Source organism: Rhododendron vialii, chromosome 11a (genome assembly GCF_030253575.1).
Source record: "Rhododendron vialii isolate Sample 1 chromosome 11a, ASM3025357v1".
NCBI classification, from domain to species: domain Eukaryota; kingdom Viridiplantae; phylum Streptophyta; class Magnoliopsida; order Ericales; family Ericaceae; genus Rhododendron; species Rhododendron vialii.
The window spans coordinates 24,009,501-24,023,298 of record NC_080567.1 but is presented as its reverse complement, the minus strand read 5'-3'; the positions used below and the strand labels follow the sequence as shown (position 1 = coordinate 24,023,298).

At 36.9% G+C, this 13,798-nt stretch overlaps 1 protein-coding gene across 1 annotated transcript; it reads right to left on the bottom strand.

Moving 5' to 3' along the window:
* Positions 1 to 2,410: 2,410 nt before the first annotated feature.
* Positions 2,411 to 10,232, bottom strand: LOC131306605 (uncharacterized). The gene is made up of 4 exons (XM_058332950.1): positions 9,623 to 10,232; positions 5,711 to 6,078; positions 2,690 to 3,059; positions 2,411 to 2,543 (listed from the first exon to the last, which is right to left on the bottom strand). Exons 2-4 carry the CDS (start codon positions 5,990 to 5,992, stop codon positions 2,470 to 2,472), a joined length of 726 nt encoding a protein of 241 aa, XP_058188933.1. The 5' UTR covers positions 5,993 to 6,078; positions 9,623 to 10,232; the 3' UTR covers positions 2,411 to 2,469.
* Between the last annotated feature and the right edge of the window lie 3,566 nt (positions 10,233 to 13,798).

Here is a 13,798-nt window from a genome sequence, read left to right as displayed (position 1 = left end):
ACTGTGGCCTGCTTTTTTGCTGACCAAGAGATGAGATTAGCCCCAAGATAGACACTGTATCCACCAGTAGACCTCCTATCTAAGGCATCCCCAGCCCAATCAGCATCAGTGAAGGCAGTAAGATTCAGTGAACTCGTGGTAAAACATAAACCAAAGTCTAAGGTGCCCTTGATATATCTGAGTATTCTTTTAACCGCAGTAAGATGCTTTTCCAGAGGGTAATGCATATGTTGACAGACAGAATTCACAGCAAATGCAATTTCTGGGTGTGTAAGAGTTAGATATTGGAGAGAACCAACCAAAGACCTGTAGAATTCTGGATTAGAGATGGGTGTATCACCCTCCAGGGCTGCAACTTTGAGAGAGGAAGGAGTACGACAAGGTCTGCAGTCCTCCATACCAGCTTTGTGTAACAGATTAAGAGCATATTTAGTTTGGGAGAGAATCAAACCATCAGGTGTCTTAATAGCCTCAATGCCCAAAAAATAGTGTAAAGGACCCAAGTCTTTGAGAGCAAAAGATGAACTGAGCTGCTGAATCATGGTGGTAATAAGAGAACTATTGTTGCCAGTGACAAGGATGTCATCAACATAGACTAGAATATAGAGTAAATCTTGATCCTTATGAAAAACAAACAAAGAAGAATCAGCTTGACTATTCTGAAAGCCAAGAGATACCAGACATTTGGAGAGCATATCATACCATGCCCATGGAGCCTGTTTAAGCCCATAAAGGGCCTTATGTAGTTGACACACATGAGTGGGAAACTCAGAACTGACATACCCCTGAGGTTGCCTGAGATAAACTTGTTCTTGAATAGTCCCATGGAGGGAAGCATTTGACACATCAAGCTGTCTAATGGACCAACCAAAATGTAAAGCCAAAGTCAGGACCACTCTCACGGTAGGTTGTTTAACCACAGGGCTAAACGTTTCTGTGTAGTCGAGACCCTCTGTTTGCTGAAAACCCTGAGCGACTAACCGTGCTTTGTACCGAGCCACCGATCCATCAGAATGTCTTTTAATTTTAAATATCCATTTACATCCAATAACTGGTGCACCAGAAGGAGGGGAAACAAGGGACCAAGTTCCTTGTGACATAAGAGCAGTGTATTCTTCAGACATAGCTTGTCTCCATTCAGGAAAGATCATTGCTTCTTTAAAAGAAATAGGTTCTGTGACAGGAGGAGTATGAGTAAAGAGAGAGAAGGGAATTTTAGGAACAGTAATACCATTTTTGCCTCGTGTAAGCATGGGATGAGTAGGAACTAAGGGAAGAGAAACAGGAGAAGAGGAAACATGAGGAGTAGATGAAGTATGAGGAGAATGAACAGGAGGTGAAATAGGAGAAATAGGAGAAATAGGTGGAGAAGTTACAGGAAGTGAAATAGGAGAAATAGATGGAGAAGTAAAAGAAACAGGTGGAGAGGTAGTGATACTAGTGGAAGAACTAGCTACAGACATAGGAAAAATAGAGGGAATGACAAAATGAGGAACAGAAGTAGAGAAAGAAGAAACTGAAGATACAGGTTGAGCATTAGATAGAAGGGTATGATAAGGAAAATCATGCTCAATGAACTTCACATGCCTGGAAATATAAACTCGATGAGTGTTAGGATCTAAACAACGATACCCCTTTGTACCAGAACAGTAGCCTAAGAAAATGCAAGGGGTTGATCTAGGTTCAAGTTTGTTAGAAGTATAGGGCCTTAGCTATGGAAAACAACAGCAGCCAAATGGTTTTAGAGCCATATAATCTGGAGCCTCATGATAAAGTCTTTGAAAAGGAACATCAAATTTGAGGGAAGAATGGGGTAAACGATTAATTAGAAAGATAGCTGTGGTGATTGCTTCAAGCCAAAACCCAATAGGAAGATTGGCCTGTTGCAGAAGAGCTATGGCAGTTTCCACAATATGACCATGTTTTCTTTCAACAAGACCATTTTGTTGAGTAGTGTGGGGACAAGTGGTTTCATGAAAAATACCAAATTGAGCAAAGAAAAATGACATTACTTTGTTAAGAAACTCACCTCCTCGATCAGATCTGAAGGTCTTGATAGAAGTGTGAAAATGATTGGACACAAACATGTTAAAAGCTTTAACATGAGTAGAAACCTCGGCTTTAGTTTTTAGAGGAAATAACCAGCAATATCGAGTAAAATCATCCACCAAGAGCAAGTAGTACTTATATCCAGAGAAAGACAAAACAGGAGATGGTCCCCAGACATCAACATGTAAGAGATCAAAGGGTGCATTGGTGTGTGTAGTGGAAATAGGAAAAGCAAGTCTATGACTTTTGGCTTTATTACAAGCATAACAGTCTAAGCTAGAAACAGGAGAAACAGACAAGTTGTATTTATTTGACAAATGCTGAAGTAAAGCACTGTGAGGATGGCCTAACCGCCTGTGCCATAGTTCAGCACTAGAAGAGGAAGGGGTGCTGAGAAGAGCAGTAGCTTGGACTGGGGCTTTAGAAGAAGGAAGATGGGGATAGAGACCCTGGTGGCAGGGCCCCTGATGTAAAACTTGGTGAGTTTGTTTGTCCTGGATGAGATAGCCAGAAGAATCAAATATTATTTGACAATAATTGTCCAAAGCAAAATGATAAACGGAGAGTAAATTGTGGGAAATTTGAGGAACGTGAAGAATATTATTAAGGTGAAAAGAGTGAGAAGGGGTTGGAAGCAAACCTTTTCCTGAATTAGTGACAGAGATTGTCTGACCACTGCCCACTGCCACAGTAGAAGATGATGGTGCAGGAGATGATTGTGAGATATGAGAGCCATTAGTAGTCATATGGGCAGTAGCCCCTGAATCAAAATACCAAGGACTAGAAGAAGAAGAAGCTTGATCACCATAGAATCCTGGTCCATTCCCTGGCTGACCAAATGAAGCACTCTCAGAACTAAAACCATGAGGATAGCCTGAACCAAAATAAGGTGGTGCTGCATAACTTGGACCAGTGTGATAGGTAGGAGCTGAGCTGCTAATGAGCACCAGTGCTTGAGGTCTAGGGGCTTGAAACCCCTGGACATGAGAAGGCTGAAACACTTGATAACCCTGGAATTTCCAAGAAAACCAAATCCCTATCCATAAGGTGAGAACTGAGAATTGTAACCTAAAGAAGGTGGTCGATACCCCAGATTTTGTCTATAGTAACAAGTAGAAGCTTGATGATTAAATCTCCCACAAATTTGACAGCTACCAACTGGAAAGGGGAAGTCCATAGGAAAATTATTCTTTGGGAAAGGAGGACCCCTTGACCTATTCTGATTCCTGTTAAAAACATTCCTGTGTCCCACAAAGTTGTTGGAGCCAAAAGTGGGATTAAAATTATGTATCTGTGAGGGAGAAGATCCAAACTGTGGTGGTGGCTGTGGACCTAATTGCATAGGATACTGAAAAGAACCAACAGATGATGCCATTTAAGGATTATGTGTGACAGATGTGTTTGCAGCAACATTAGGTCCCTGACTCATAGATCCTGATGTTGTGTAAGAAGGATAGTAGATGAAGAGGATGCATCTGAAGAATGATCCAAGTATAGATCTTCTGACAGGAGCATAGCAGAAACTGCACTAAATGATAAAGGCGTAGTAGCACATTGTGCTCTAATCGTTTGTTTGAGAGACAAATAGTCCTCAGGAAGTCCATTCACAGTATGAAAGACAATCTCTCCATCATCCATAGTAGAACCAGATGCCTCTAGCTTTTGCACAATTGCTTTCACAGAATCTAAGTACTTTTCCATCGATGTTGTTTTCTTAAGACTGTACAGGCGTTTCTTGAGATCTAGAATATGTGTTTGAGAAAGAGCACTAAATTTTTCCACCAGTTTAGTCCAAACTTGAAATGTGTGACACAAGCCAACCACATGTGGCAAAACAGAAGGTGTGAGAGTAGCCATAAGACAAGATAGGAGCATGCGATCAATTGTTTGCCAACGCTCAAAGCTAGGGTTTGGAATCGTGTTCCCTGTAGCATCTTGTGTTTCAGGAGATGGAATCACAGATGATCCATCAGCAAATTCAAACAACGAATTAGCCTTCAAGGCATTTTCTACTTGAGATTTCCAAGCGAAATAATTCGAAGATTCAAGTTTTATGGTGATAAACGATGGAAATTTGCAATTAGAAAAGCGAGAGAAGCAGGTAGATGCTCAGTTGTCTGAGACGATGCTGGAGTTTGAGTTGATGGCGAAGGTGCCATGACTGAGAATTGAAGAGAACAGCGAGCAATCTGAAGCAGAATCGAAGAGAGAGATCGAGATCTGGCTTTCGCCTCTTATGGCTCTGATACCATAACAACTTTTAAAGAAGAAGACAAGAAATGAAAAACTTTACTCAATGAATCCATCGTACAAATACACTGAGAGATTACAGCTATTTATACAACTCTAACTGTCATTAGTTACAAACTAATCACAGCACCACTAAGTAACAACCACTTAGTGTAACAAACTAATTCTCTAACTGAATTAGTGGAGTGGAGAGGTGAGCTATATCTTCTGACTCATCTGCTGACTCAGCTTCAGTGTGAGTTTTTGAACTTAAACTGTGTTGGATTGAGTTGGTTAACAGTAGTTCTGAAGTCATCTCTATCCTGTGTTATTAAGGAATAAAACGCTTCAGCACGAAATGAGAATGCCCCGGAGGTAGACAAAAGAGGAGGAATGTGCAAAGTTAGAGACCTCAATCTCCAAATAGCACCGGAGGTAGACACAACTGACTTTCGCCAATTAAAAACATAATGCCCCTATGGACCACTTCTCATCCAATTTTGGCCAACTTCCTTTATATATAAGCATAAGCATACATATTACAACGAAGAGGGAGAGCCAACTAGCAAACTACTGACTTTCGCTGATGGAGTAGGTTACAATTCACCGAAGAAGGAGAGCCGCTAGCAAACTCCTTTTCGTTCATTCATGTGAATAATTCTTTTGTAGACACCTGTCCCTTGTAGTATGAAAGAGAAGGAAGAACTTACGGAATATATTGATGGATTATTTAGGAGTGCTTGCTCCCTTTTTAGGCACTCTCTTGGAGTGGCTTGGTTCTAATGGGGGGAAGCTCGAGGGGTAAATAATTTAATCCGTGTACAACTCTTTTGAGTTTTGTTAATTGCTTTTGACATCTTTTTTTTTTTTTTTGGCAGGTACGAGTTCATGGAGTTTAGTGAAGCGCCATTTTAGTATCTTGCTTTAATATCAGAGCTTTGTAATAGATATGTATGTATGACGACACTAGTACGTTTTATTTGGGTTTATATGGGTGCTACATTGTTAATATGCATGTATGACGACACTGATACATTTTAATGGGGTTTATTTGGGTGATACATTGTTGAAATGTTTGACATTCTTCAATACATTGCTTATAAGCAATCTAACACCAATAAAAAACAGAGTACAAAATACACCAGTATCCAGATTTTAGATACCTTTTAGATACTTTTCATGCGAAACATCATCGTCAAACCTTCGATCTTGACTTTATTTTTCTAGCTACTATCCACCCAAACTTTCAAGATGGAAATAGAAGACAAGAAAATTCATCACTAAGACCTTTGGGAAAGACAAACAGATCATTGACAATAAAAACATAAGAAATTCATCATGGCAGAGTAATCTTACAACATGATTTCACATTATCAATTACATCATTTATATTGAACTCATAACTTAAGACATGCTTTGAATATCAAATTACCTCCTTTTCGGACGGTTTATTGTAATGCTCGTCGAAGTTTCGAAAATCCCTAAGAATCTTCTTGAAGGACCCAAACTTAAAATCTTCTTTCTCCTTTCCAAGCTCATTCTCAGGAACTAATTTTCCCTTTCCTTTTTCACGAGTTTTTCGGTCTTCCGCAGCCTTCTTATAAACCTCCACAACACGAGGATCATCAACAAAAGACAACAAATTGAAGTTCTGCTTATCCAGCTCACAGTCAATATAATTATTTGATTCCCAAGCAGGCAGAAATTTGTTCATCACAATAACAAGATCATACAATCTTCAACTTTTCATCCGGCTTCCAAAACGCCGAGTCATCGAGTAACCAATGAATATCAGTCAACCTGGACAAACATATATATATTATTTAAGCATCAAAACATTTAGAGAGACCAAAACTAAACACAACTGAAAAAAAATGCAGGAGATTACTTGGCTTGTTCTGTAATCAAAAGAGAGAGAAAACTGTGTAGGTCATAAGGAATGTTTTGCATCTTAAAAAATGGATCCTCCTCAGATTCAGTAACACCACTCCCTTGTCTATAAGGCCAGGTTATGGCCATGACATCTCTCAACTCTCTTATATTATGGTCAGGTTATGCTCCTCTGATTTTGTTTCACTTCGGCAAATAGTCTCAAATGCAGTGGCTAAATTTGAGAAATGCAACATGGGTCATGGAAATTAATCCTTTGAAATGGTTAATATTTTGTTTTCCCCCTAGTTTTTATGTTTTCAAATTGGATCCTTTGATTTGCTTTTAATTTTGTTTCAATTAGTGTCAAATGCAGTGCTAAATTTGAGAAGTGTAACTTTTGTTTTTCAAATTAATTTTGTGTTACCCTTGTTTTGCAGTACCTTATTCTTCATTAGAACTTCTATTTTATAAATAAATAAAAAATTTGAAATAAAGTGGACAAAATTTAAGTTGTCAAATTGGATCTTGTGATTTTTCTTTATGTTTTGTTTCCCCCCTTGCTTTAGTAACCTAGAAAATCACCTCAATTGGCCCAAGAAGAGATAAAACATAAACTATCATAGAAAACCCTCTTCAATGTAGGTCAGATGACCTACCAGAGAAAACACTTCTTCAGTCTATCTCTTCATTCTCTCTTGTCCGAACCTTTCTAATTTCAGATAATGGATCGGAGGAAAATTCTTTGATTTTATATGTATTTCTACTCCCTCGCATTTTTTTTGGGAAGTGTTTTGGGTAATATAATTCGTCATTTCCTTAGCGAACTTTAATGGTTTTTGATTGTAAGAGCTTTGTAATGTTTTTGCAAGGATTTTTGGTTTTAAGGGCTTTGTAAGGTTTTGTGTATTTTTTTGGTAAGGGCGTTGGTTTTTTTATAAGGGTTTTTGTTTTTTATTTCTAAGGTAATGGATCAATGGAAAATTCTTTTATTTTATATGCATTTCTACTTCCTCGCTTTTGTTTTTGGGCAAGTGTTTCAGGGTAATATATCCGTTATTTCTTTTGCGAGCTTGTAATGGTTTGGGGTTGTAAGGGCTTTGCAAGGTTTTTGAAAGGGTTTTTGGTTTTGGAGTTTGAGGGCTATGTAAGGTTTTTCCAAGGTTTTTTTTTTTTTTTTTGCGAGGTTGCAAGGGCTTTGGGTTACAATTTGGATTCTTTTGTTTTTACAGAGATGCCAATTGCCAAGGGGTAAATGTTCTCCGCTGTTTCTGACCGGGTCTGTTTCCAATTGTCTACGTGGGTCGAGTGCTCGTTCGTATGACCAAGTTTCTGAGAATCCAAGCGGGCAGAGTCCTGAACCTAGTGTGTAGAAGAAGTCTCCGTCGAATGAGCGTGTTCTTGAGAATGCCAGTGGTCTGATTCGTGGTGCCAGTGGTATGATTCGTGGTGCTATTGGGTTGATTCGTGGTGCTGGGCCGAGTCGTGGTGCCAGTGGGCTGATTCATGGTGCTAGTGGGATGATGCCGAGTAGTAAATGTTCCCCACTATTCCAGTGTGGGTTTGTTTCAAATTGTCTACGTGGACCGAGGGCTCAGTCGTATGAGCAAGTTCCTGAGAATCAAGACTCCGCGACTCGGCCCACTCGCACCACAATTCCGCCCAATCGCACCGACTCTGCCCACTTGCACCGCGAATCAGCCCACTGGCATTCTAAAAAACACACTAGCCCCAGGACTTTGCCCCTTGACTTCTCAAAAACTTGTCACTTGAATTCTCAAAAACTTACTGAGCCCTCGGCTCACGTAGACAATTGGAAACAAACCCACACTGGAACAGTGGGGAACATTTACCACTTGGCATCTCCACAATGGCACCACAAAACACGACTCGGCCTAGCACCACGAATCAGCCCACTAGCACCACGAATCGGACCACTAGTGCCATGAATCGGACCACTGGCATCCTCAAGACCACGCTCACACTCATTCGACGGAGACCTCCACACACTAGGTCCAGAACCCTGCCCGCTTGGATTCTCAGAAACTTGCTCATACGACCGAGCACTCGGCCCACGAAGACAATTAGAAACAGACCCAGTCAAGAATAGCGGGGAACATTTACCCCTTGACAATTGGCATCTCTCAATTGGCATCTCTGTAAAAAAACAAAAGAATTCAAATTGTCACCCAAAGCCCTTACCAAAAGGGCTTTTAACCTCGCAAAAAAAAACAGAAACACAAACCCTTGGAAAAACATTACATAACCCTTAAACTCCAAAACCAAAAACCCTTTCAAAAACCTTACAAAGCCCTTATAGCCCAAAACCACAAACAATTACAAGCTCGCAAAAGAAATAACGGAATATATTAGCCAAAAACACTTACCAAAATAAAAAAGCGAGGAAGTAGAAATACATATAAAATAAAAGAATTTTCCATTGATCCATTACCTTAGAAATAAAAAACAAAAACCCTTACAAAAAAAAAAACCAACGCCCTTACCCAAAAAAAAAAAACCAAAACCTTATAAAGCCCTTAAAACCCAAAACCAAAAACCCTTACAAAAACATTACAAAGCCCTTGTAACCCAAAACCAAAAACCATTACAAGTTCGCAAAAGAAATAACAAATTATATTACCCAACACACTTGCCCCCAAAAAAAGCAAGGAAATAAAAATACATATAAAATCAAAGAATTTTCCTTCAATCCATTGAGTCCGGACAAGAGAGAAGGAGGGGATAGACTGAAGAAGTGTTTTCTGTGGTAGGTCGTCTGGCCTACATTGAGGAGAGTTTTCTATGATAGGTTATGCTTTATCTCTTCCAGGCCCAATTGAGGTGATTTTCCTGGTTACTAAAGCAAGGGGGAAACAAAACATAAAAAAAAATCACAAGATCCAATTTGACAACTTAAATTTTGTTCACTTCATTTCATAAAATTTAAAATTTATCCAATTTGACAACTTAAATTTTGTTCACTTCATTTCATAAAATTTAAAATTTATTTTATAAAATAGAAGTTCTAAAGAATAAGGTACTGCATTAACACAAGGGTAACACAAAATTTTTAACCATTTGAAAAGGACTAATTTGAAAAACAAAAGTTACACTTCTCAAATTTAGCACTGCATTTGACACTAATTGAAACAAAATTAAAAGCAAATCAAAGGATCCAATTTGAAAAAATAAATTTTGTTCGCTTTATATCATATAAAATAGATAGTAGTTGGGGGAAAACAAAATAAAGGATTAATTTCCATGACCAAAGTTGCACTTCTCAAATTTAGAACTGCAGACTATCTGCCGAAGTAAAACAAAATAAGAGGAGCTTTAAGGATTAATTAGTAAAACAAATTGCTGAAAAGACATTATGGAGTATGAAATGCAAAAAACAAAAATAATATCAGATCATTTTAAAACGACAAAAAAAAATCTCAATAATAGCTTTTATAGTAAAAATGTCAGTTCTGACCTTTCCAGAGCACAAAAAATTTAGAAATGGACGGAAATTTGCCACAGGAGTGATAGCCTCTGAAGAGAGGCCCAACCAATCGCGTGCTCCTTCCAAAAGTTTTCCACATCCGAAATCAAACAACCAAAAAACCTGATATTCAGGTAAATTTTTACTAGGACTAGGAAAGTAAGATGAAGGAAAAAGTAGTAGGCGTTATAACTTGGAGTATTTATAACCTTGAATCTGACTGGATCCATAGGCTGCGACCAAGCTTTGTTTTTTCGTACACAAACCCGTGTGAATGATGGATCTGAAAAAACAAAGTAACCATCTCCATAGACAAAAAAAAATATTGAAAGCAAACCACCAACACCATAGGAAGCCGCCGTTCCGATGAGCGCAGGTCATAAAAACTCCCAAGGGCTACAATCTACAAGGCCCTCTCATCTCTGAAAACGTATAGATCGAAGACCTCAAGGTTGGCAGATAGATAAACCTTGGGAGGAGTCATAACTTGCGATCCAAATTTTGAAGAATTTGAGCACCTGGGGAGAGAGAACTTTGGTTTTTTTAGGAGGAGAGAAGAGGAGAGGCTGTGAAGAAGAGAAGTCTGGAGATGAGCAAACTTATTACTTACCCAACCCTACCCTACGTTATATTGTGGGAATTAGGGTTAGAAACGTAGGGGCTGTTTGGATGGGTATAACGAAAATTTTAACTTCATACTCACACACTTATTTACACGCTCTCAATCATAATAGAAGTGGGGCCCAGATATATTGAATGTGTAGTGTATGCGGGCTTCATCTCTATTATAAATAAGAGTGTATAAATGAGTATGAAAGTAGAATAATTTTTTCTCAAAACACGTTGTTGCACACCTTGAATGAAAAAAAATATCAACAACAAATAAGGTGAAACACGTTGTTGCACTCCCTTAGGTGGTGTTCCAACTAAATAAAAGGAAGGTTTTGGAAAAAAGAAGGTAATTTCAAGCTCAAAAACCATCTGTTTACGCAAATAATTTTTCTACCAATATGGATCTTGTTTGATAGATTTCATTGAGATATTTTATACGGTGCAAGAAAAATTAAAAAATTATTTTTTATTTTTATTATATTTGAGTTTGAAAATTGAAGAAAAAAAAGTTTTAGAAAAAGAATGTTACCTGGAACACCCCCTAAAGGCTACCACGCCTCAAAAGGCCAAACAGTACTGGGGCATCATGCCCCCGTTTTTTTGCAAACTATTGGATTTTTTTTTTCAATCTCAACTCTTGGATCCATCTCCGTCTCTCTCCGGTTAACCTCCTGCACCTGTTAAAATTATTTTGAAAACATCAAAAAATGTTGAAGTACAGTTTTTAGTTGTGGTAAGTATGCCTTATTTAGTGATAAGTATCTGCATAAAATATGATAAGAAGATTCAATATTCATAATAAGTATAATGACTTTTTTTGGCTAAAAAACGCAAAACCATCTTACTTCTTAGAGGTGGTTTTGATCCAAAGGCCAAATTAACCTAAAATTTGATCTAATAGTATCTTCAATGGGAGATGTCAAATCTGATGTGGAGTTTGTAACGGTAATATTTGACACTAATTGACAAACCAACCCAGATGCCTTCTGTTAGGCCAAATCCTACGTGACTTTTGACATGGATGAAGGGGGAGGAAGTATGCCAACTTTGATTATCTACATCTTGCCTGCCAAATTTAAAAAATGATTGTTTGGATTTTGACATTAATAATTGGAGAGGGATAGTTTGATGTCAAATAAATAGGATTTGGCATAAGAGTTGGAAAGAAAGGCTTTGATGTCAAATTGAAGATTCCAAAATGCCACATAAACCTTCAAAAAAAAGTTTGACATCTTCAATATGAAGTCATGGGTTGGAGAATGGGAGATGTCAATTTCTAAATGAACATCTTAACGGTAAAAATTAACACCAAAATTCAATCCAACTTAACAGCTTTCTCTGATGCCAAATACACGTGGATTTGAAGACAAACCTTCTCATGCCAACTTTGACAGCCACCCTCCTCCATGCCAAATTTCAAAAAATGATCATTTGTATTTTGACATAAGAGTTGGAGACGTATAATTTGATGTCAAATAAATATAATTTGACATAAAGGTTGAATATGAGGTTTTGATGGTAAATTAGAGATGATAAAATGTCACATCAGCCTTCAAAAAAAATTAACATCCCCAATTTGATGTTAAGGATTGGAAATGCTCTAATGGTTCATATTAAATGAGAGCATGATGCCCCAATACCGCATTGGGGCATCGTAGAAATTTTGTCCCTTAAATGGTGTAGTTGAACTGTTTGTATTTTTTTGAAACATGTTGCACTCTGCACAATACTCCCTCCATTTCTTTTTACGTGTTCCGCTTCGTAACTCCAACTTATTATGAAAATATCATCATTATACATTTTATATCAACTTTTACCTCCACTTTTCCTACTTACCTTCTATGGAGACATTATTATTACACTTTTATTCACTAATTTTTTAAAATGGAATCTACTTTTAGGGGCAAAATGAAAAATATACCAATTTTTACCCACTAACTTTACAAAATAGATACTTATTAACCGATAGTCCAAAATAAAATACTCCCTCTGTTCCAAAATGACTGTCCCGTTCGGTCTCCAATGCAAATTTTAAATTATTAATATCTTTCAATTTATAATATTTTTACATATTTTAAAATTTTTGTATAATAGAATTAATTGAGATCTATTATATAAGATCCATATTGCACATAAAATTTATTATAGATTAAAAGATATTAACAATTTAAAATTTTCATTGGAGACCGAACGGGACAGTCATTTTGTAACGAAGAGAATACTAGACTTTAAAAAGGGGACGGAATGAGTACTAATGAAGAGGGGAAAAAAAAACTACAAACGAGCAGAAAATACTCATTGTGGTGTTGAACGGTTTTTATTTACCCAAGAAACACGTTATACTCTTTAACAAAAAGGAGAAAAAGAAAAACCAAACAAAATAGTACTCCTTTCGTTCCAATTTACCTATCACTTTTTGAAGTTCGTGTCACTTTTCAATTAATTATATCTTGTAATTTATAATGTTTTAGGTGATTTTGAAAACATTGAATTATAGAACAAATCGAGATCTATCAAATAAGATCCATATTGGATATAAAATTCATTATCACTTTAAAAATATAACTAATTTTTTAATCTAGTTAGAATAAAACTGGGACAAATAAATTAGGACGGAGGAAGTACTTATCTGGTTGGAAGAGTACAGAGCTGTATCTCCATTTTCTTTCATCGATTTTCAATGCGCCACGTCGGTCAATATTTACTTCCCCCGCTTTAAACTCAACCGCCTCATCCTTGTACTTGGCGTATATCTGACTTGTTCTTTTCACAATTCAAAAAGAAATTTTCAAAAAATTCTCTCTAAATTCCTCATAGATTTTTCATACTTCCAACATTTCTCTCTCTATCTTTCTCCACTTATTACCCCTACTATTTTTCAAAAAAAAATTTAAACTCCAATCCAAACAAAACTAACCATTCGAAAAATTATCATAAGTGCGTCTGTCTGTCCTCAACCACCTCATAAAGACTAAATAAATAAAATTATCATAAAGACTAAATAAATAAAATTAAAAGAATGGTGTAATTGAGAAATGATTTTGTCACTTATTTTTTAATTAACGTCACTCCCCTACAAGTGTATTTTTGCACCAAAAATACACTTGCAGGGTAGTAGCGTTAACAAAAAAGAGAGTGACAAAATCAATAACTTGTTTAAATTTGTATTTTAAACATTGTTTGGCCTAACTTTTTCTGAAGTGATCTATTCCAATGGTTAGACACATATGAAAATAATTTTCGCACCTCAATTTTTGATAATGCCACTCCAAAAAAATTTTAAGTGTAACTTGATATATATAATCTTTACATTAATAAATAAGTTTTGGAGTGTCACTATAAAAAATTAGAGTGTCAAAATCATTTGTCTTATTTTACATCCCTTCGAGTTTGACTGAAAATTCAATTTGATCATTTATCTTTCAATTTGGACAAACAAATACTTCCACTTTTCGAATTGGTTCCAATGTCAACCCTGACTTGGATACCGTTTGATATTTGGACGGAAAAAGGTCACTCGTGGCCAGAATTGTGATTTTAATAAGCTAAGGGGGG